The sequence below is a fragment of the Lepidochelys kempii genome, chromosome 3, assembly GCF_965140265.1.
Source record: "Lepidochelys kempii isolate rLepKem1 chromosome 3, rLepKem1.hap2, whole genome shotgun sequence".
Taxonomy (NCBI): domain Eukaryota; kingdom Metazoa; phylum Chordata; order Testudines; family Cheloniidae; genus Lepidochelys; species Lepidochelys kempii.
The window spans coordinates 198,947,744-198,972,628 of record NC_133258.1 but is presented as its reverse complement, the minus strand read 5'-3'; the positions used below and the strand labels follow the sequence as shown (position 1 = coordinate 198,972,628).

Here is a 24,885-nt window from a genome sequence, read left to right as displayed (position 1 = left end):
GCCTACAGAACACTACCACACTAGTGGCTAGGCAGATAGCAAGTTGAGAATACTAGTTTTTTATGCAAAGTTGCTTCATATCTTATCCTACCACCACCCGCCCCCACACGCTTTTGTCTGTTCCCTATTGCTTTTGATATTCTAAGAATATGATCTGTCTGGAGTAGGGTTGCCAACTTTCTAATTGTACAAAACCAAACACCTTAGCCCCGACCCTTCCCTGAGGCCACACCCCATGTCCCGCCTCTTCCCCAAGGTCCTGCCCCCCCCCCCCGCTCACTACATTCCCCCTCTCTTGGTGGCCTGCTGTCCCCCATCCTCACTCACTTTCACTGGGCTGGGGCAGGGGGTTGGGGTGGGGGAGGTGAGGGCTCTAACTGGGAGTGCAGGCTCTGGGGTGGAGCCAGGGATGAGGGGTCTGGTGTGCTGGAGGGGGCTCCAGGCTGGGGCAGTGGGTTGGGGTGTAGGAGTGGGTGAGGGCTTTGGCTGGGAGTGCGGGCTCTGGGGTGGGGCCAGGGATGAGGGGTTTGGGGTGCAAGAGGGAGCTCCAGGCTAGGAGTGAGGCAGAGGGGTTCAGGATGTGGAGTAGCTCTGGGCTGGGGCAGTGGGTTGGGGCAAGAGCTCCATCTGGGTTTGCAAGCTCTGGGGTGGGGCCAGGGATGAGGAGTTTGAGTGCCAGAAAGGGCTACGGGTTTGGGGGGGCCTCAGGGCTGGGGCAGCGGATTGGGGCACGGGATTACCTCTGGTGGCTCCTGGTCAGTGGCACAGGGACGGGGGGGGCACTAAGGCAGGCTTCGTACCTGTCCTGACTCCGCCCTGCACCCTGGAAGCGACCAGAAGGTCCAGCTCCTAGGCAGAGGTGTGACAGGTGGCTCTGAGCGCTGCTCTCACCCGCAGGCACCGTCCCTGCAGCTCCCATTGGCCACAGTTTCCGGCCAATGGGAATGTGAAGCCAGTGCTCAGGGTGGGGGCAGCAACTAGGAGCCAGAGCTGCTGGCCACTTCCGAAGTGCATCGTGGTGCCAGGACAAGTAGGGACTAGCCTGCCTTAGCTCCGCAGCACCACCAACCGGACTTTTAACGGCCTGGTCAGCAGTGCTGACTGGAGCCGCCCGGCTCCCTTTTCGACCGGGTGTTGCGGTCAAAAACCAGACACCTGGTTACCCTAGGTCTGGAGCAGAAACTGTCATTTTTATTTCTTTGTACAGCACTTAGCACAGTTGGGCCTTGATATTTGACTGGGCTCTTGAGAGGCACTACCATTATACAAATAAAAATTAATAATAAAGGCTGTTTTCCTGGTACCAGATCTTTCACACCTGATTGAGATGAATGGATTGCGAAGGGGTGAGTTCTCTGCTCTTCAGTTAAATATTAGTGGCAGAAGAGGTTTTTGCTGCTTCACAGCTTTCAAAATGGAAAAAGATGCAGGAGAAACATTTTTCTTTATCCCTCTCTACCAAAGTATGGTTATGATTCCCGCCACCTCTTTTTATAGAGCGAAAAGTGGGGGAGGGTGTTGTTCATTTGTTTCCCGTTTTACCAAAACTCAAAAATAACTAAGGACAGTTTTCTTTCTGAATAAAGAAAAGGAGTACTTGTGGCACCTTAGAGACTAACCAATTTATTTGAGCATAAGCTTTCGTGAGCTACAGCTCACTTCATCGGATGCATAAAGTGGAAAGTACAGTGAGCAGATTTTATATATACACACAGACCATGAAAAAATATACATTGTAAGGAGAGTGATCACTTAAGATGAGCTATTACCAGCAGGAGAGTGGGGTGAGGAGAGAGAAAACCTTTTGAAGTGATAATCAAGGTGGGCCATTTCCAGCACATTTCCAGGAGTTAACAAGAACGTCTGAGGAACAGTGGGTGGGGGGGGGGGGGGCGCGGGAGGAGGAATAAACAAGGGGAAATAGTTTCACTTAGTATAATGACTCAACCACTCACCGTCTCTATTCAATCCTAAATTAATTGTATCCAATTTGCAAATTAATTCCAATTCAGCAGGATTGCCTGGCTATGTAGACTCCCTCCTCAGGCCCTACACTACCAGCACTCCCAGCTATCTTCGAGACACCACTGACTTCCTGAGGAAACTACAATCCATCGGTGATCTTCCTGAAAGCACCATCGTGGCTACTATGGATGTAGAAGCCCTCTACACTGACATTCCACACAAAGATGGACTACAAGCCATCAGGAACACTATCCCCGATAATGTCACGGCAAACATGGTGGCTGAACTTTGTGACTTTGTCCTCACCCATAACTATTTCACATTTGGGGACAATGTATACCTTCAAATCAGTGGCACTGCTATGGGTACCCGCATGGCCCCACAGTATGCCAACATTTTTATGGCTGACTTAGAACGACGCTTCCTCAGCTCTCGTCCCCTAACGCCCCTACTCTACTTGCGCTATATTGATGACATCTTCATCATCTGGACCCATGGAAAAGAAGCCCTTGAGGAATTCCACCATGATTTCAACAATTTCCATCCCACCATCAACCTCAGCCTGGACTAGTCCACACAAGGGATCCACTTCCTGGACACTACAGTGCTAATAAGCGATGGTCACATAAACACCACCCTATACCGGAAACCTACTGACCACTATTCCTACCTACATGCCTCCAGCTTTCACCCAGACCACACCACATGATCCATTGTCTACAGCCAAGCTCTACGATACAACCACATTTGCTCCAACCCCTCAGACAGAGACAAACACCTACAAGATTTCTATCAAGCATTCTTACAACTACAATACCCACCTGCTGAAGTGAAGAAACAGATTGACAGAGCCAGAAGAGTACCCAGAAGTCCCCTACTACAGGACAGGCCCAACAAAGAAAATAACAGAACGCCACTAGCCGTCACCTTCAGCCCCCAACTAAAATCTCTCCAACGCATTATCAAGGATCTACAACCTATCCTGAAGGACGACCCATCACTCTCACAAATCTTGGGAGACAGGCCAGTCCTTGCCTACAGACAGCCCCCCAACCTGAAGCAAATACTCACCAGCAACCACACACCACACAGCAGAACCACTAACCCAGGAACCTATCCTTGCAACAAAGCCCCTTGCCAACTGCGCCCACATATCTATTCAGGGGACACCATCATAGGGCCTAATCACATCAGCCACACTATCAGAGGCTCGTTCACCTGCCCATCTACCAATGTGATATATGCCATCATGTGCCAGCAATGCCCCTCTGCCATGTACATTGGGCAAACTGGACAGTCTCTACGTAAAAGAATAAATGGACACAAATCAGATGGCAAGAATTATAACATTCATAAACCAGTCGGAGAACACTTCAATCTCTCTGGTCACTCGATTTCTGTTCTCAAAGTGAGTATCCTTCAACAAAAAAACTTTGAAAACAGACTCCAAGGAGAGACTGCTGAATTGGAATTAATTTGCAAATTGGATACAATTAACTTAGGCTTGAATAGAGACCGGGAGTGGTTGAGTCATTATACTAAGTGAAACTATTTCCCCTTGTTTATTCCTCCTCTCTCCCCCCTCCCGCCCCCCCCGCCCCCGCACTGTTCCTCAGACATTCTTGTTAACTCCTGGAAATGGCCCACCTTGATTATCACTTCAAAAGGTTTTCTCTCCCTCCGCCCCACTCTCCTGCTGGTAATAACTCATCTTAAGTGATCACTCTCCTTACAATGTATATTTTTTCATGGTCTGTGTGTATATATAAAATCTGCTCACTGTACTTTCCACTTTATGCATCCGATGAAGTGAGCTGTAGCTCACGAAAGTTTATGCTCAAATAAATTGGTTAGTCTCTAAGGTGCCACAAGTACTCCTTTTCTTTTTGCCAATACAGACTAACACAGCTGCTACTCTGAAACCGTTCTTTCTGAAGGTGATTTTTCTTTTAAGACAACATGGAAAATATAAAGACTAAGGGGTGAACATTTCAGAAAGTCATTAGAATGTGAAAATAGGAGGCTGTCGAGAAAAGTGTTGTGCTACTTTAACAATAGATGTCGGTCACCTCTTTGGCCGAATTGTAATTCATCTGAATCCTTCTGTTTTACATTTTGTCTCAGGTGTGCAAGATAGAAATGGAAAATCTTTGTCAGATTTGAAGCATCAATGTAATTAAATGCATATTTCCAGATCTTTCTTGCTTTCTATCCTTCCTTCCTTTTGAATTATACACATTTTATATAGTAAATGAAATGTTAAAATGCCTTGTAATTCTTAATCCAGGTAACCTTGACAAACACGTAGAACTAGAGAACCTGGTGGCCCGGTTTCTTGATGTGGAAGCGGCTATGGTGTTTGGCATGGGCTTTGCTACTAACTCTATGAATATTCCGTTGCTGGTTGGGAAGGTGAGTATGAGTATTGCCTGCTAATTGTTTTGCCTACAGTTACACTACTTCAAACACGCAATAAATGGTGAGGCTTGGTCTGAACACAAGACTAGATACCAGGAACTTCTGAGTTCTGACACTGATGCTCTTCTTCACCTCGGGTTCACCATTTCGTCACGCTTTCTGTCAGTCACCCCTGGGGGTTGCTAAGGCACTTACCACTCTTGTATTTAAGTACCAATGTAAGTACTTAGCCTCTTTCCCTCCATTTACCCTTCTCTAAAATGTGAATAGTTTTTGCCTCCCGTCTCGGAGAGCTGTTGTAAGAATTAAATAGTGGAACGGATTCTCCTCCTGCTTACCTAGGTGTAAAGCAATTGATGTTGGTGGAGCCACACCAGTATAAAACTGAAATAAGAAGAGAATTGGGCTAGGTTTTGGGAAATGAGAAATGCTTTGTATGCTCAATATTGATATTACATAAATCTCAGACCAACATTGCAAGAAAGCTGTCAATAAACACAAGCACAAAGTTTAGACTATCCTACAGAAGGTTGGTCCAATAATGACTTGATGAACCACAGTATGTTTGGACTGTTAGGGAAATTTGTAACCTCACTTGAGTTAGACATGATAGTGAAACAACAGATTGCATCCTTCTTGGAGCTGATTGTTGATATCCCAGAGTGTAGTGTATGTTTGAACATTAATGCTAAGGGTCTTGTGAAGCATGAGGTTGAAAGCAAAGTGCCTGGAGCACCTGAGAAGGGAGAGAACTATTTTCTAGGGCAAAATAACCATCATATTTGTGAAAAATATATTTTATTGAAATTGATATCATTTAAAAAAAACTTTCTCCAATAGTCTAATGGAGGGAAATTTGGGGTACAATGCAGGGACACAATAATGGGAAAATGATGTTCCTCATTTGTGGAATCTGAGCTTCATGTTACAGTCTTGGGATACTCAGAGGTACTGTCTGGGAAGGAAGGAGCAGAATCTCTAGTAGTCTTCTTCAAGTATGTGTCAGTGTGGATCCCACTGTAGGTGCGCATGCATCCCATGAGCTTGGAATCCTTTGCCAGACCACATGTTACGGATGTACCTGGCATAGATTGGAAAGAAACGAGACTCACCGTCAACTCAGTATTTCTCCAGAGTGGCACTCTGTTAAGAGATTTGTCCGCCACCCAAGATGTTGCAAAGTGCCTGAACTTCTATTCCAGGGGAGACATGAATCCAGGATTTTCACCAGATGTCTCCCTTCTACAATGAACCCATGGTCGCTTTTACACCTTCTCAACAATCCCAGAGTGATCGTCAAAGTAAGATGGGATCAGATGAGTCTCATCATTTTAGCCCCTACTGGCCAATGCAGTTCTGACTGCTACATAGAGAAACCCATTCACTTGGCTGCCAGATCAGATGTTGCTGGACTTGGCTACCAGATCAGATATGAAATTTGGGAAAGCTGTGCTCCGATCTCTATTCAAATGTTGTAGCTAATGCTTCTCATGCCATCCTTCTGGTAGAAGAAATTGCTTGCCTTCTCCTACAGTGGGATCCACAAATACTCGAAGAAAGAATAGTTACTTACCCTATGTTAAATGTGTTTTTTCGAGATGTTGTAGTCAGTGTGGATCTCATGACCCGCCCTCCACCCCTTTCGGAGTCCTCAGCTGACATGGGCTTTGAGTTGAGAGGGAACTGAGGGCCAATGTCTGTGCCATTCCACCCTTTATGCTTTTGCACAGAACTATGAGGGGGCTCAACGTGTGGCCCTGCTGGTCCCTGCCAAGCAAAAGATTCAGAGCTCATGTGCATGGGGAGTGAGATCCACACTGATTACAACATCTTGAAGAACCACAATTACAGCAAGGTAAGTGAGTGTTCTTGATGTTGAATTATTGCCCTCTATTATGGAGACTTCTCATTTAATTTACCTCCATAATTTAATGTAATAGCTTCATCCTGACCTCCAGATACATACGCACAATTCCTATTATTTCAGAGTGAGTTCCACGTGCATAGCTCAAGGTAGATTTTAGCCCATCCACGTGTGAAATATTTCTCTGCCTCTACTTAGTTAGCCTGTATTTGCAAAATGATGCATTGCATTGTGGTCATGTAACAAAAGACCATAGCATAATGCTTAGGATTAAAGCCGGGGCAAGATAAGGTTCCAGTTTGAATCTGGCTTTTGCTAATATAACAGATGATGCAATATTAATTTTTCATGCATTTCATTGAGGATTTTTAAAAGGAAAATGAGTTCTTAACTGATGGAATTAGTGACTGTAAAAGTTACTAAAGATAAAGTGTGTGTGAGTGAAAGAGACAGACAGACAGATCTCCCCCGTGCCCAAGCACCGCTGAGATACAGTACAGGTATGATGCAACTAGCCAGTTTCAGCTCGTGATTCTGTAAGACCAGTATGCTGGCTCCAGCTCCAAAATGTTACACTTACTTACCTCACTGACATATGGTCCTTATGGGATCTTACAGCAGAGGAGGATCAATGGAGCTGCACTCTGCCCACAACTCACTGAGGAAAGGAAGCAGTAGTCGCAGGAGCCAGGTTCACTGGGTTTAAAACAGCAAGGAGCTCCCCTCCACCAGCGTAATTCACCGCTGGCTACGTATGGACAGTATCTGGCCTCCTTTCACCACCTTGGAATATTCAGGAATCTGTCCCCAAGATTTATATATGTCCCTGAAACAGAATATTGGGTCCAAATACCCCAAGACTTAAGAAATTTTCCAATTCACATTTAAGCATTGCAGTTTGGTCGGTAATATGTGATCTATTCACTCGCATTAACTTGTGAATATTCTAAAGGTTTATGTGTATACTTATTGTGAGCCTTCTCCACAGGGTTGCCTCATTTTAAGTGATGAGTTGAACCACACTTCTCTTGTTCTTGGTGCAAGACTTTCCGGTGCTACCATTAAAATCTTCAAACACAACAGTGAGTATTGATGCTGGAGATGTTTGGTGGCAGAGATGTTCCAACCAGACGAAACTGCTTATACAAATTTTGCCATCACTTATTTGAGAATATTTGATAACGGGTGGGGCATTAGCCTCTCAAAGCTATATATGATTTCTAATTTTGGAGGGATAAAAATGAAATGCATACAATGACAGTTTGCAGCTGATAAAAGACCATGACTGTGACCAGTGCCATGATGGAGCTTAAATTTTCAAAAATATTTCTCACCATAACCACCCTTCTGGTTTGGCATGTTGCTGTTATTCCGTACAGTTCTGGAAACATTTATTTACAATTGCAACAGAAAATCAGTACAAAAGTCTACGGTGTTTCAGAAGTGCTCAGCGCTGGCCTAACTCTGTTACCACTGAAGTTAGTGGGAGCAGACTTAAGCTAATGCAGAGCACTTTTGAAAATCCCACCCTAAATTTCTGGCAGGTTTTTTCAAGGATCCAGAAAGCTGGGATATAAGCATCTGCCCACATACTGACTTCACCAAAATAGGATTTTAGGACAAGACTGATACTAATGCTACATTATAACTCAGTTGTTACATAGAGGTCTGTATCAGTACCACCTGCTGGTCTGGCTTCAGGCTAGTCACTCCCCAGTAACTTCAACATAGGCTTTCATGTGTCAAGTAACACTCCTTCTTGTGCCCTAGCTTTATTAACAAAGGAGACATAAGAACTCCCATCCAACATCCTAGCTGGCTCACAGTCCTTGGTGTAGGGTTCTTAGGCCTGTCCCTGCTGAGATTTTGCTCTAGCAGACTTGCCCACCACACTCCAGCTTCCCTAGCTAGCTTCTGCTCCCTGTAGGCATGCATCCCCAGGCCTTCTGCATAGGAGCTAGGGAGAGTCTTTCTGTGTGGAGCAATTCATGTGGTCCTTCTGCTCATTTCAACCTCTCCCTGCTTTCTGCTGAGCATCAACTCCCAGGGCTTTCTGCCTGGGTCTTTCCTTCTCTCTCTTTGGCTGTCCATAGGCTTCTGTTGTATTTCTCCCCTCAGAAGGCCCGATTTAGCGATATGACTTGCCTGTCAGGTGACTTTGCTCATTTTCTCCACCTGGGCAGGTGAGTCAAGTGTATCACAGACGGGGCTGGACCCATCTCCCTTTAAAGGGCCAGTCATCCTGTTACATGGTCTTTTAAAACATTGACAACACTGCCTTTTACTTAATTAATGCTGCTGTGGCATTTGCGGTACTTGCTATACTTGCAAACTGCTGTTGTAAAAATTATAACACAGTTACTGCACATTGTCTACCTAAATACCCCCTTCACTTTCAGTTCCTTTTCTCCACTGTTCTGAGTCATGCCATGTACAGGTACTGTGTAATCAGTTACTACTTTGCCCCATCCCAGAGGTGAGTGAAGTCATTTAATTATGTATATGTTTTATAAAAACATACCATGAAAGGTGCACTATAATTATAAGCATCATTATTCGTGTAATTTTAATTGGCCAAGAAGCAATTCCATAACCTGATTAATAAGCCTGATTATTAGCCTGATGAATAAGCCTGATTCAAAACATTTTTACAAAAGTAACTATTTATAAATTTACCATCTGATGTGCTTACTAACACTCAGTGATCCAACCTTAGAGATTTAGACATAGGAGGCCGTATTTTTATACTTCTGTCTCTCTTGATCTCTGACCTCTTCCTTAGATTTGCACTGTGCTCTACTCAGTAACTTATCCCAGTCATACTTTTCCTGCTGCATGACATTTTGAAGGATGACCTCTAACCACCAAAACCCACTGGCTCTCAACTCCCCACCCCCACCCCCAACACCATCTCCACATTCAGCCCCTGATTATTTTGTGCTATTTCCCATAGCACTTGAAAGAAGAGATCCATTCAGGGAATGTGATTCAGATCACAGTTCCTAAAAGAATGTTGAAGATACCACTTTGATTTTTGACCCATATGTTGATAAATTAATACCCCCTCCTCACCCGATCACTTGTCAAGGAGCCGTCATACACTTTCTCCTCCCTTCCCCCAGTGAGCTAACATCTAATCAGCCTGCTGTTGGGGGTTTATGATACATCAGAGCTGATATTCTCTGTAAAGAATGTGGAGCAAAACTAACAGCAATAGCTAACTAGTTCCACAAACACCAAACTGCAGATGGAAAATTAGGTAATTCCCTTAAGCACCTCAGCAAACACCACTGAAAGCTCATCAGGTTCTTTCTATGTAACCCATTGTTCCCTAGATTACGGATCTGATTTGCCAAAGCCAGTCTAGTTTTCTTTAAAAGCTGGCTAGTTTAACCATTTTGAGCCTTATCGCCTTAACCAGAATTACAGTAAGACAATGCTTATCATTATGAAACGGTGGGAACCTTTTGAAGCATTATATATAGTTTCTCAGTTAACCCCATTCTGCCTGGACCTTAACCTGAATTGTACCTAGAGGACCCTTTTCATTGTGAAGCAGTGGGAACATTTTGTAAAACTCTGTGTACTTTAAGTTTCTGATCTTCAACCCCCAACCCACCCCCGCATAGGAAGCCATATAGATTAAATACCCTTGCTATAAAGCTGCTATTTTGGAGTGTTCTTGTGAACAGATTTCATAAATCAAATCCAGAACCTACCTGCCAACTGACTTTCGCCATCCAATAACTATTAATAGTAGTTTTACACATATGGAATACTTCTTCATCCAAGCGGCTTCCACAGCGGTACATTTGGCACATTACTGAAATGCAGCATGGCTGGACAGTGTGGCAGCCAACTGGCACACGTCCAGCCGGACAGACAGAATCCCCTTTGTGAAGGCCCCGTCTACACTGTAAATCCATTTGGGATGCAGTTGTCTTGTAGCAAGTTGTGGTTTGCTTTGTAAATGGGACTTAAGTGAATTTTAAAAATAGCGTGTCCAGGGCTTTGACATCATTTTAAAAATATGTTTAGGTGCTATCTACTTTGCAAAATGGACTGTGTCAGAGGACAGTAGCATTGTAGCTGGCTACTCCAACATCCTTACATTTGTTATGTGTATACAGGGAATGCCTTGCCCAAGAGATCCACACTATACTAGGAATTTACAACGGTTTAGCTATGTCTCTCAGGGGTATAAAAAATCGACACCCTTGAGAGATGTAGATATACTGACCTAACCCCCAGTGTAGACAGTAGTAGGTCGACAGAAGAATCCTTCAGTCGACCTAACTACCAGTTCTTGGGAAGTGGATTACCTACACTGATTGGAGAAGCCCTTCCTTTGGTGTAGGTAGTGTTTACACTGAACCGCTACTGCAGCACAGTTGTGGCGCTGTAATATTTTATGTATGGACAAGCCTTTAGTAATCTAAATTGTTCTTCATTTAACTGCCTCAGAAACTTAGTCTTTTTCACGTATTTAAACCTATTGTTCCAGTTTGTCTAGACATATCAGCCTTCCGCTTCAAAACTGCAAAGCTCTTAAGCATGTGCATAGCTTGAAGTATATGAATAGTCCGATTGACTGTAATGAAACTACTCATTTGTTTACAGTTACGCACATGCTTAAGTGCTTTGCTGGGTCAGGGCCTTGATGTTTGAACTGCTAAGCTCATGGCCACACGTAAGCCAAATGTTAGACTTGTGCTTTCATTCTCACATTTAGTGGAAATAGGTCAACTGATCTACCCGTTGTCCGAGTCACATTGCTGGGTATATGGGGAAGCTTCCCTGTGTTGTATTGTATAAACAGGAAACTGCATCTGGTACAGTCTGTGCAGAGGATTTCATGAGCATTAATTTGACTCTAAAATTGTAAAGTGATTTTGTCTTTTTTTTTAAATCACTTTCCCACAACCTCAGCAGGAGGTAGGTGATACTCATTCCCTGCAGGGAATAGGAATTGGTTTGTGTCATGGCTGATGAGGGGAGCAAACAGCCCTCTGAAAGGGGTCTGGTACTTGCCCTCAGTTGGAGGATGTCACCATGTCAAGGACCTTCTGCTGGTCCCCATCCATGGTAAGGAGGGGGCAAAGAGCAGAACTGAATCCAGATAAGAAGTTGTGAGAGCTCTAAAGATAAGATCAGCCGGGAAGGCAAACAGCAATGGGTCGTAACACGGCACAATAAAAAAGTCACTTATTAAACATGAGAATGGAGTCAAATTCTCTGCTGATGTAAACTGGCACCGTTCCCCTGGAGCTGCGCCAGTTTCACCAGCATAGCGTTTAACCTGGTATTACAGCATTGTAAACATAGTATGAAAAGTCAAAGACCTTTGTGCCACATAATACTCAACTAGTGATGAAAACATTCCTTCTGTATTGTTTGTTGCCAGAACAAAACCAGATTGGTTGGCAGCCTTGTGAATGACATTTTCAAAGCGTGCCTAAATGGGAATGAGGAAGGTGTTGTTAGTCGTTGGAGAAAGTGACTGCTCCCCACTGTCTAGTTCATTCTCCTTTTACGTGGAGTGTAACAGCCTTGATTAAACTGTTTAGATCTCATTTACTTTTACTCTGACTTCTCTGACTGTACGTGTATACGAGATACATTGGAGAGAAGGGCAAGGGGCAAATAGTGTGTTGCTGTTATGTTTTTGTTGGCTGCTGGAAATGGTTATCAGAATGAAGGGGCATACTTACACTATGCTTTCATGAATCAACAGAAAGTTTTCTGAGCCACATACTTCCTGAATTACTATAGGGAAAACATGTGCAAGGTGTATTCAGTAACCACCCTATCCATCAAGATTAGCATTGTACAAATAGTGCAGCAAGCTAGGACATTGATCCCCCTCCTCCCCCAAATAAAATAGTAGGAGGCATCCAAAAGATCCTGTCTATTGACAAAGCCATGTTTTCTCTCTAATTCCACAATTAAAGAAGTATAAAATGCTTTCAAAACTCAGATGGAGTAATTCTGACAAAGTGAAATCTAAATGTCACAACAAGAGAGAGGGTGAGAGAGACTCCAAATCTGGCTGGATTTAAATGCATCACAAGACATGTGTGGATGACTTGCAAACTTTTGGCTGATGCTACACCATCCCTTCCCCTTCTATTTTAATTTACAGACTTATTTTCAGACACATACGCACAACCTAGAGAATTGGAAAATTCCCACCGGTGGTGCCTCTGGTCCAGTCCTATAACAGGTGTAACTGATACCTCGTTAAAATCTCCAGAAACCATTGGATGGAGCCTTGTCTTTATCTGGTTTCTTACCAGTACTACTAGCCTACCAGCAGTAGCCCCAGTATATCAACCAGGTAATAAAAAGTTGAGGGGGACATGTTCCATTGCAGTGGCTAACAAGAATATCCAGAGGTATAATAGTTGATACTAACATAAATTTTGGAAGGGATATAAAACTTCATGCTTCAGGATATAAGCCAGCCTCTAACAATTAGAGATCAGGACGAGACCTTCATCTGGAGGCCCATTACCCCCCCCCCCCCCGCAACCTACTGTGGAGTTTCTTGAACCTTCCTTTGAAGCATCTGGTGCTGGCCACTGTCAGAGAGCCAGGATACTGGGCTAGACGGCCTATGGATCTGATCCAGTCTGGCAATTCCTGTTTTCTTATGACACACGCAGACATTGTCACAGAAAAAAGATTGTGGTAACTTTCTGCAAAAAGAAAGGGAGGACTTGTGGCACCTTAGAGACTAACACATAGCTCTCGTGAGCTCACGAAAGCTTAGGCTCAAATAAATGGGTTAGTCTCTAAGGTGCCACAAGTCCTCCTTTTCTTTTTGCGGATACAGACTAACACAGCTGCTACTCTGAAACCTGGTAACTTTCTGGTATATCTTCTTTCTGCCATGCTGTGTCTGCACTCACCCACTTGAAAAATCCATGTGACTTGCCAAGTGTGAGCAGGAAGTGTTCTTGAGTGAGCACCCTTAACTGTCACAGAATCAATGCTTTTGGGGGGGGGGGAGAGAAGAGTACTAGCCCTTATGGTTGTAAGTTCACCTTCCAAGTACCAACCAAGGGTAAATAATGCAATGCTGTCTGGGGGTGGACTCCAAGGACTTTGCTACTTAAAGCTGTCCCAGAGCTCACAGCCCTCAGCCAAGTGAAAACTGCTATTCAGAACCCTACGGGCAGTAGTTACGTTGACAAACATCTGACAATCAATTTTCTCTTTGGCACTGCTTTGGGGAACTACAAGCAGAAGCAAAGATGGGCACTAGAATTATTCATTCATGAGGAAGACTCGAAAACAGAGTCTGGGGCAAGACAGCATCTCCAGGAAAGAGAGACTCCTTTGCAGCAGCCGGAAAGCTGGAGGGAGAAAGCTGCAGAAGAAGTAGAGCTCCACTGCAGAATCCTAGAGGATATTGTGTGGGAGGTGAAAATGGGAAGGGAGAATACTAGTTCTCTCTTGCAGGAGCCAGAGCTAGTCTGGGGAGATTTTATATTTATCAGACAACTACTAGTTAGAGCCTGGTGCAAAAAAATGCAGCCCCCAGGAAGATTCTGGGAACTGTGGCTATTAGGTGTCTGGCAAAATTTCCAGGCTCTGTGTGTTGAGATATAGCTGGGATGCAGGAAAGTGCAAGAGAGAGAGGTAGGAAAATATTAAGGTGATAAATTTTAAAATCGCAAAATGTGTGCGTTAGAGAGAGAAATTGGAGGGAGGGGAAATAGAAAATTATAGTGTAGGAGGTAGAGAACACAAAAGTTTTTTCCTTTTTGGCTTTTTCCCTTTTTTCCTTTTTGCCTGTGTCTTTTTGGGGGTGGTCTGGGGGTTATTTATAAAGTGTACCAGGATTTGATTAACGTGTTCCAAGTTTCAGCCCCACATAGTTATGAACTGACAACGTTTTACTCCTGAAAAGTCTCCAACAATGCTTTGTGTAAAGCTGCCACCTAGAGTTCCATCCTAACCTATAGGGAGAGACTCAGTCTCTAGATCAGAAGCTCAGTTCAGGAAAGCCATCCTAATGTTTATTATTCTTTCCTTTGACATAGCACCTAAAGATCCTAAACAGTTTCTGTTTAGCTTAATCCACTTTATCTTTTCTGGAATATCTCCATGTGTAGACAAGACATAAGGCAAGACATAAATTAAATAAATTATAGATCACCTCCTCAGCGCCTGGGGAGTGCTTGTTAATTGCCACCAGTGGGGATCCATGCAAACTACACTCAAAGAAGATAAAATGGTTACTTACCACAGTAACTGTGGTTCTGATTGCCTGCATGGCCCCACACTCCTCACCTCCTCCTTTTGCCACTGTCTCACAGCCTTGGGGCATGGCTACACTTGCAGATGTAGAGCTCTTTGAGTTAAACCAGCCTTCATAGAGCACAGTAGGGAAAGCGCTGCAGTCTGTCCACACTGACAGCTTCAAGCGAACTGGCGTGGTCACATTTGCAGCACTTGCAGTAGCATTGGGAGCATTGCATTATGGGCAGCTATCCCAGCATCCAAGTGACTGCAATGTGCTTTTCAAATGGGGGGGGTGGAGCATGACAGGGAGTGTGTTGTGGATATGTCGGGGGAGAGAGAGTGGGTTTTTGAGAGGCTGAGAGAATGTCAGCATGCTGTCTTGTGAGTTCAGACAGCAGTAGACCCCTCTCACTCCCCCACCTCTCTCTCTCATGCACAGCATTCCACACTAATGGTTGCTTTGCCTCGGAGCAGATAAGCAGCCGGCTGTCAGAAACAGAGCTTTCAAAGGTCACAGCCGCATTCCTACAGCCAATTCAAAAACAATGACAAGAGTGGCCACTTGACTTAAGGGGATTATGGGATGTTTCCAGAGGCCAATCAGAGCACAGTAATGCAACACTTCGTTCACACTGACGCCCGGGCATTGTAGCCAAGGTACAGCAAATGTTATTCCACTCGCCGAGGTGGAGTACCAGCAGCGCTGTAGCCGCGGAGTCAGAGCGCTCTACGTGCCTTGCCAGTGTGGGCAGGTAGTGAGCTAGTGTGCCCAGGGCTTCTTTATTGCTCTGTAACTCGCAAGTGTAGCCAAGCCCTAACCATAGATTAGATATAACAGCAGGAAACGAATGGCAACTGGGGCTCCATCATCTTACACATCCACAGGTGAGGCCATAGGGGTGAGCAAATGCCCTCAAAAGGCCCTGCTCTCTAAAAAGTTCCAACCTTGTGCACCCAAAGCGCCTATCAACTTTTGCGTGGATCAGTGTGGGGAACCATAGTCCGTGTGGCAACTGTTCTGTTTTTGAAGGTGGCAGTATTAGACTCACCCCCGACCCCCGCTTCTGGATCACTATGTCCTAAACAGATGCAGAGGAAAAGGGGGCAATTAAATTCATTTCCACATGTAACACCTTTATGGACTAAAGGCTTGCAGGCGTAAGAAGATTAAAACATAAGCTCCTTCAATGCTATGATGCAGTAAACAAACATTCTAAAATACAGGGCAACTAAATGTTTTTTTTTTTCTTCACAGCCTCCCACGCTCTGAAATAGACTTACAACTGCAGTGACAGGTGTGGGGTACATAGATTAAGCCCTGATTCTGCAAGCATTTATGCTAGTGCTTAACTTTGACTTGAGAGGGATTACTCACATGTGTTGAGCAAAGTTGAGCACAAGTGTGAGGGTTGGCAGGATCAAGGCTTTAGAAAGAATCTCCCCTAACTCTGCAATCAACCTCTTCACTAGAGCGGACACACCCAAGTGATTGCTAACCCTCTTCTCCGCACTCCCCCTCGAACCCCGTGAGTGTTAGGACAACCAGACCTTCCAACCTTAACTCCAGCTCATGAGCTTGGGGAAACGGCCTTTTCCAAAGACAGATTCCAGCACTAGTCCAGTTTAACAGCATAGGTTCCTAAACCAAAAGAACCTGTATACTTTGGGGGAGATTTTCAAAGGCACAAAGAGGCATCAGGCCAACCCCCGTTGATTTTTCTTTCGGAATTGGGTGCCTAAGTTCCCCTCTGTGTCTTTGAAAATCTGCCCCCTTGTTGTCAGGCTGATGTCCTGCAGCCAGTTACGTATCTGTTAGCCCCACTTGGAGTCCTTTTACCTCACAAATGCTAATGATAGTCAGACACCAGCCTTGAGAAAGTCTTTGCTCCCCCCTCAGCTTAAATGATTTGGTTTGTTTGGATATAGGATAAGGCAGAATGGAATAAAAACTTCCACTTACTAAATATGCAAAGCACTTGGCTGTTCTGGTGGGGCTTCAAATGAGTGCTCTGAATAGCTGCTAAGCAAATCAGTTTAGAAACATCAGGAGAATTTATTTACTTGATTGCCATCTAGTGGACAACTGTGCTGTCTACACATTGTATTATTCCCCACGGGGCAACAATCACAATCTAAGAACTCAGCCGAGTGAGCAACTGTTACCACAATTTGCCTGCACCCTAAGTGGCAAATTGGGAACGCTCTCCGCTGGTATGCAAGACCTTCAAAAGACTCAAGAAAACATAGTTTTTCTGTGTGAGACTGCAAGCCAAGGGATATTCCATACAGGGAGACTGCAATCCTTCTTTGTGCCATGGAGCAGCATTGTATTGGGATCATGCTAGAAAGTGGAGAGGGGGGGATTGGTCATGTTGGAGACGTGGTAGTGAAATGGCCAGTGCCCAGAGACAGAGCCACAAATCCACAAAGGGAAACAACAGGTTTGTTTCTTCCTTGAATATTTGCAGTAGCAGATGTGTTCTGTCTATACAGATGCCCTGGGTTTTGCAGATTGGACCACCTATTGGTTCAAAGTAGTAGGACAGGAATGTTCCTGAGAAACTAACATCAGGTTGCACTAGCAACAGTTACTCTCATTATTGGAGTATTATTTTATTGTCTTGCCTTTACTAACCACCTCTGACTAATGGAAGGTTTTGTTTTTAAGTGAAGCAATTCATCTTCTTTGGGGCCTGCAAAAGACAAGACTGGGGGGGGCTGAATAATCTTTTCCGAGATCCATCTGATTCGTACTCCTCTCCTAACACTGGGTCAATTTGTTTCATTAACCTCTTGCTCTTTATGTTGAAGAACCTTGTATTATCTCTAACCTCCATTTAGAGGGCAGCAAATACAGCCAGTGATTGGCTGCATTGAGGGGACCCACAGGGATCTTTCATAGTGGCAAAGAAGGTACTAATGGTACCACTACATTCCGAATGTAATTTGGTTTTCTCCAACTCCTCTTGAACGGCGAAATAAAAAACGTTCAGTTTATAAGAAGTATGTCATACCTTATAAATTGACAAACCACTCTCAGCTCAGTGTACATCAGAGTTCATGAGGAAGTGCCAACTTTGCTAAAGGCTAGAGCGGGATATACTTAGTAATGCTGGATAATACCTTTCGCTATTGAGTCAATGGGACTACTCATAGAGTACGTACTGAGTAAGGGTCCACAGTTCAAGCTGGTGTAAGGACAAGGTGACAAATACGGTTCATTTACTCTGCATAGTTTAAATTACATTGGTATAGACGGAAGGTGCATCTTCGTAAAGTGGAAGGGTTGTATTTTCTTAGAAATATAAAGATCAAGATTAGATGTCGTAATGCTAAAAGAATAACACCGCATTCAAGATTTATTGCTGAAAATGTGGCATTAGTTAATATAAAACATGCCAGCCGTGTTTGTAAGGTATCATTATCTACTCCCAGCCACCGACCTGCAAACACAGACACACAGGACTGTTTTCATGGGTGTAAAACTATCAAATCACTTCAATGGAGAGTGCAGGGCCGAAACGCTCTAGGGCCGCCCACTGCTTCTACAATGGTCACTGAATTCTAAGGCACTCCAAACTGCATTGTGCTCATGGGCTTCAAGCACTCCAGAATGCTTGGTGAACGTGACACAGAGCATTGAGCCTGACTTGCAGAATTGAGATCTAGCTCTACGTTTCAAACACCCAAATTCAAAGGTATTCAGATCTAACATTCTGCTTGACCCCTTTCTTAGTGGAAAAGGCCACCTATGAAATTCAGATCAGATCCCAGTTCACAATCTGAAATCAAATTTCCCACCCAAACTTGGAGGTGACCTGATCCAGGAATATGGATGTCTAATCACAGTAGAGTGGTAGAGGAAAAGGGTTCAGCCAAATGAAGTAGATACAGACCCATCCCTCATGTATCTACCACCAACTCAATCCTAGTTCTGGCAGCCGTCAGGAAATTGGAACTACACATCTCCAAATGCCATGCAGGGTGCTGTCTTGAGGCATTTTGGAATGTGCACTTCCAGATTCTCACAAACTGCAGGAAGTAACCAGCTTCAAAGAGAAAAGGAGTACTTGTGGCACCTTAGAGACTAACCAATTTATTTGAGCATAAGCTTTCGTGAGCTACAGCTCACTTCATCGGATGCATACTGTGGAAAACACAGAAGATGTTTTTATACACACAAACCATGAAAAAATGGGTGTTTATCACTACAAAAGGTTTTTTCTCCCCCCACCCTACTCTCCTGCTGGTAATAGCTTATCTAAAGTGATCACTCTCCTTACAATGTGTATGATAATCAAGGTGGGCCATTTCCAGCACAAATCCAGGTTTTCTCCCCCCCCCCCACCCCCCAACTCACTCTCCTGTTGGTAATAGCTTATGTAAAGTGATCCCTCTCCTTACAATGTGTATGATAATCAAGGTGGGCCATTTCCAGCACAAATCCAGGGTTTAACAAGAACATCTGAGGAACGGGGGGTAAGGGGGCGGGGGGGGAGAATAATAAACAAGGGGAAATAGGTTACTTTTTATAATGAATCAACCATTCCCAGTCTCTATTCAAGCCTAAGTTAATTGTATCCAATTTGCAAATTAATTCCAATTCAGCAGTCTCTCCTTGGAGTCTGTTTTCAAAGTTTTTTTGTTGAAGGATAGTCACTTTGAGATCAGAAATCGAGTGACCAGAGAGATTGAAGTGTTCTCCGACTGGTTTATGAATGTTATAATTCTTGACATCTGATTTGTGTCCATTTACTCTTTTACATAGAGACTGTCCAGTTTGCCCAATGTACGTGGCAGAGGGGCATTGCTGGCACATGATGGCATATATTACATTGGTAGCTCATGAAAGCTTACGCTCAAATAAATTGGTTAGTCTCTAAGGTGCTACAAGTACTCCTTTTCTTTTTGCGAATACAGACTAACACGGCTGTTACTCTGAAAGCTTCAAAGAGGTTTCATCCAAACCCAAATATTGGTCAGATTTCAGTAAATTATCAATTTGGAGCCAAATTTTGGTACTGCCCTAAGCTTTGTACGTTCTTTTCTTTTTCTTTTGTACTTGGGCATCTGCCATTCTACTTTTTAAAAAGTATCTAATTGGCATCATATTGTCCATAACCAATGCCTGAGGGAGCAGCAAAGTTTCTAACACGACTTCAGGCTTCTTTCAAAGGAAAGCCTCATCAATGCCAAACAGTGTCTTTTTGGCTAAGAAGCAGAGTCCCTTCAGGGCATTTGTACCCGTTCGCATATTTTCTCTCTCTCTCTCTCTCTCTCTCTCTCTCTCTCTCGTTAATCTTTTCCCACTCCCCATCTTTCTTGTAAAGGACAAGATTCCTCTTCTTGCTGGAACTGACCCAAAGCCGCTTAACTGAAGTAGGCTTAACGAGTCTCTATTCTGCTAAATGAATTTCAAATGAAATAAACATAAAGTTCTGTGGCATTTGCCTGTGTTGATCATAATGAAATATCTTTTCAGCTGTTCTGCTTTGTTACCAGTGAAATGTCAGTTTTTAATGACTGTGCTAAACACAGCAGAGTATGACCACAATACTATTTACTCTTCTAAAATGTATTTCTCGTCATGATCCTGTAGCCTGAATTATTGTATATAACGCTCTTAACTTTTTTTTTGTTACAAGTGTATTGCCATTGTGATTACTTTTGCGTTTTAAAATTATGTAATTGATTCCGCTCTCCTCAGATTTGAAGCCTAAAGCTATGACTACGCCACCACTTATGTCGGCATAATTTATGTCACTCAGGGATGTGAATATTCCACCCCCCGAGCGACATAAATGACACCGGCATAAGTGCTAGTGTGCACAGCACTGTGTCGGCGGGAGAGCTTCTCCCGCCAACGGAGCTTCTGCCACTCGCAGGGGTGTTTTTTTATGCTGACGGGAGAGCTTCTGTTCATCAGCATAGAGCATCAAGTCAGCTGCAGCACTGTAAGTGTAGACGTGCCCTTAGTGAAAGGGGACAGTGCTGGTGGAGGGAAGCAAAATACATACAAATTATAATCTTTTTGTCTACTTAATCTCCTCTTTTGTCCCTAATTGTAATAATCAGAAAACTACAGGACTAGATCCTCAGGTTTTGTCCGTCAGTGTCCGCCATAGGAGTCAAGGAAGCTAAGGTGATTTATATTAATTAAGGATTTGGCCTGTAGATTTTATTACAACAAACTTGCACTTGTAGGGGAAAATTTTCATGTGTCATTGACTTTCAGTAGGGCTTGTGCTCTTAAATCCCTTAGGCTTGTTTGAAAATCTCCCCCTGTGAAGCTCACTATACTACAGCTTCCGGATGCTGTGCATTTCTTCAGTCCAATTAAAGAATTATAGACAGTTAAAATCAGGAGCTGACAAACGTGTTTCAGTTTTATTTTCAGATAGAGAAGCTGAGAGTTTCTAATGGTTAAAGGAAAACTTTTTCTCCGTTGAGGTGCATAGTTGCAGAAAGCTCTTCTGGTTATATTATCACAAGATTAAATTCAGGCAAATTAAATCAAATATTAGGCATGTAGCCTTTGTACAACAGAAGTGTGCATTTAGGAGACATTTCTCTAACTGTCGATTTCTTATTAAAAAAAATAGTGGCCAGAAAGAACTTAAAACTTCCTTTTAAAGCCCCTTATGTTAATACTTGGTTTTCTTCCTTTCTTTTATTTTTAAATAAAGACATGCAGAGCCTAGAGAAATTACTGAGGGATGCAATAGCATATGGGCAGCCTCGAAGTCGCAGAGCATGGAAAAAAATTCTCATCCTAGTAGAGGGCATTTACAGGTATGTAGGCATTTACAAATGTGTGAGTACTTTGTATTATAAAGGAATTTAATAGACGTAACACTGGGATTGCCTAAGAAATTCAATGTTTTTTTTTTAATTGCTTCACAGCTCATGTAGGATCTTCAGTGGTCTTACTAAAAATTGTTGGTCTGCAATATTAACAGTAATAAGGCAGTAAAGACAGTGTCAGTGTTTTATATATAAATCCTGAAAGTCAACCTGAGCCCTAGTGTAAATAGAAGTAATTCCAGTGTGGTCCCTGTGTGGGATTTTGAATACTGGTTTGCAAAGCACTTTCCTTTGGGATGGGGTATGCTATATAAATGCAAAGGGCTGATCTTCAGCTGGTGTAATTGTCCTAGCTTCACTTAAGTCAATGGAGCTGTGACAATTCACAACAGCTGACTTTCTGCCCCAAGGTGATTCAATGGAACAGCTTTCTAGAGTTCTCTGTTACACATTGATGAATTGAGAAACAGTAGAGGAACTGGTACAGTATACATTTTGCATGCCGGTTTTATACCCAAACAGTTGAAAATAAACATTTAGGACCAAATTCAGCCTTAGTCAAACGAGCATATCTCCAGTAATCAATGTCCAGTGGAGTTGCACTCAGGTTGTGGGTACAAAATTGGGATGTAAAGAGTTATAGAGTAGTGGTACCCATACCCCAGTATAAGAGGGCAATGCGTAATAGAGGCAATTTTGAGGGTCTGTCTAGTATGATGCATAGTAATAATACCTTGCAACTGTATAGGAGTGTATTTTATACAGCATCCTTTCAGCCAAAGTGATTTACAAATCCATATTGAAAGTTGCACACAAGGATCACATTATCCATCACTGAAATACAGCCGCATTGAGTAGCAGCAATTTATGGTTTTTGAATAATTAATGCTAGTCATCCTGAGCAAGATATTTTTTTAATTAGGATTAGAGCTAGGTAAAAAGTTTTTTCACCGAAAAATGCAGATTCAGGTTGACCGCAACATTTCACAAATTTGTGTCAATTTTGGCAAATTTTTTCAGTGGGGAAAAAAAATAGAAATATTAAAATGGTTCATTATGCCATTGCTGAAACAAAATGTTTTTTGCTTTTTCAGGCTAGATTTACAAGGGAGTTGCTTTGCATTTATTTTTTAGAAAAGAAAAACAGTTACAAATGCCAAACCACCTTGAAACAAATTTTTTTACCTTTCATTTTGCCAGAACTTCTGAAAAAATTCAGTTTCAAGTTGACCCAAAATGACTTTTTTGATTTTTCAGATCATAAGCAAAAAAGAAAAAAAAACAGTTACTTGCACAGCTCTAATAATTATGCCTTTTCTTTTTTCATGTTGTCATAACTTCATAGTCATCAGCATGTTCTTTTTGCATAACTTGTTCCAGCTTCTGCAGAGAACAAGTCAGCCCTCATCTAAACACCAGTCACGCAGGTTTAACAGCAGACTAGCTGATCCAAAGCAGGCTGGATATCTCCCTTTAGTCAGAATAAACAGAACAAAGCTGCAAATAAACATAGCTCTGCACAGCTAAAAGAAAGTTACATTTTAAGGACTTTGATCATGCAGAAATTAAGTGGACCACCAACATTTTAATGACAAATACTCCTGCCAGTCATATGGCCTACAGAAAACCCTTTAGCTGCTGTATTTTGTTCAGTTTTTAAATCCTTTACTTTGGATGTGCACCAACCAGAGAAAGTGAAGGTACCTTTGTGTCATGGATGTATTGGTTAAAGTGAGCAGTTGCACAGACCCATAATGTTAACTTGCTCTGGCATGTGTCACTTACTCAATCTCCAATTTTATGGGACACTGAGCATTAGTTTTACTTAGATCTGCAGCTAGTATTCACAGATAATTTTCTTTTTGAAGAAAGCAGAAGAGCCATGTGTCTTTCTGTTGCTATGCACAATAACACCATGTAAAACTTCAGAGAGAGAGTTTGATTCAAAATTCTTTGCAGAGGTGGATTTTCAAAGGGGCCTACAGGAGTTAGACACCCAACAACCACTAACTTTCAGTGGGATTTGGGCACCTATCTCCCTTAGTATCCACTAAAAATCCTAACTTTGTTGTGGCACCTGCTAAGGGTATGTTTTCACTACCTGCCAGATCAGCGGGCAGCAATCAATCCAGCGGGGATCGATTTCTCGCATCTAGTCTATACGCGATAAATCAACCCCCGAGCGCTCTCCCATCAACTCCTGTACTCCAGCGTACTGAAGACACCACGGTAAGTCGATCTAAATACGTCTACTTCAGCTACGTTATTCACATAGCTGAAGTTGCGTAACTTAGATCGATTCCCCCCATCCGCCAACCAGTGTAGACTAGGGCTAAGTGTTTGTCAAAGAAAGTCTGCATAGGAGGACATGGAGTCAAATACTGTACCTGGGATCTCTTGTTTTGTTTTGTTTTTTTTTAAGTGCTGGACCGTTTATTTCCACTAATAGCCTTTGTATCTGTGCAAGCAAAAAGTATACAATAAGAGTAATAGTAATACTTAGCTTTCTTATAGCATCTCATCAGAAACTAGTCCAAACATTTGCTAATTTTAAAATCTTTATTATATACTTGTGAGGTAGGCAAATAAGAAATCGAAACTCATGGTTCAGATGGCAAACCAGTTCTGTACTGGGTTGAGAAGGAATCCCTACCGCATTGCCAGCACGATATATCATTGCATAACTGGCTAGATGCAATATTGGATGAGAGTTGACCTGTCCATGAAGGACTGGTTCTTCTTGAGGGATGGTCCCTTTGTGTATTGTACGGATGAGTATGCATGCATACCACATGCCTGAGTCTGGAGAACTTTCATAAGTCCATTGGTCCACACATGTGTAGTTGTCCTCCTCATGCTCTGAAGTAAGGATATAAAGGGCAGGGCAAACATCTCTTGAGTTCCTTCTTACCACCTCCTGGCCTGAACAAAAATTCTGTGTCCACTTCAATCTTCCTATTCTAATATCAGTAAAAACAATTTGTAAATAGTTTTAGTAATTTTTTTTTTAGTTTAGATTTAATATTCTAGTGTTGTTTTACAGTTAGTATAGTGAGCTTAGTTTTCCCTGCCCCGTGAAGCTTCTCCATGTAGAGAAGAACTATGCCAAGAGTCCCAGGGTATGAGAATTGTGTCTCCTCCATCCGCAAAAAAACACCAGCACGGCCTTTATCACCTCACCCAGGGCATTAGCTGCTGTTCCTTCCCTCTCCAAACTAGTGAAAGACAAGCGCTCCATGGGAGCAGGTCATGAGGCCTCATTCGGATCCAGGCTAGGGAGAGACACCCTCAGACTGTGAGCAGGACTTCTCCAAGCATGAGCTCTGGAGCAGAGGCTAAAACTCTTAAGCATGAGAAACCCTCTCATGAGAATAGGGGACATGACCATATAGACATAAGGACAGATCCCCATCCAGATCTGCCTCTAAGAAAAAGGATCTCTACCCATCTTGGTCCAAGTCAAGTGAGTCATCACACATGGGTCATAAGGAGTTAGTTCCACATAAACCTGCCATTCAAGAAGGCAAAGGAAAAATTATCTGACCATACTGGGTCTGGCTCCATCCCACAAACCAAAAGACCAG

General features: G+C 43.1%; 1 protein-coding gene across 9 annotated transcripts in view; it reads left to right on the top strand.

The window, feature by feature from the left end:
• SPTLC3 (serine palmitoyltransferase long chain base subunit 3) overlaps positions 1 to 24,885 on the top strand; it is a 292,121-nt gene that overhangs the window by 231,498 nt on the left and 35,738 nt on the right. For all 9 annotated transcript variants that reach the window (XM_073339599.1, XM_073339595.1, XM_073339598.1 and 6 more), the window contains 3 exons: positions 4,253 to 4,377; positions 7,236 to 7,329; positions 21,184 to 21,289. In XM_073339599.1, the coding sequence (XP_073195700.1) occupies positions 4,253 to 4,377; positions 7,236 to 7,329; positions 21,184 to 21,289 (325 nt within the window). The remainder of the gene's footprint in view (positions 1 to 4,252; positions 4,378 to 7,235; positions 7,330 to 21,183; positions 21,290 to 24,885) is intronic.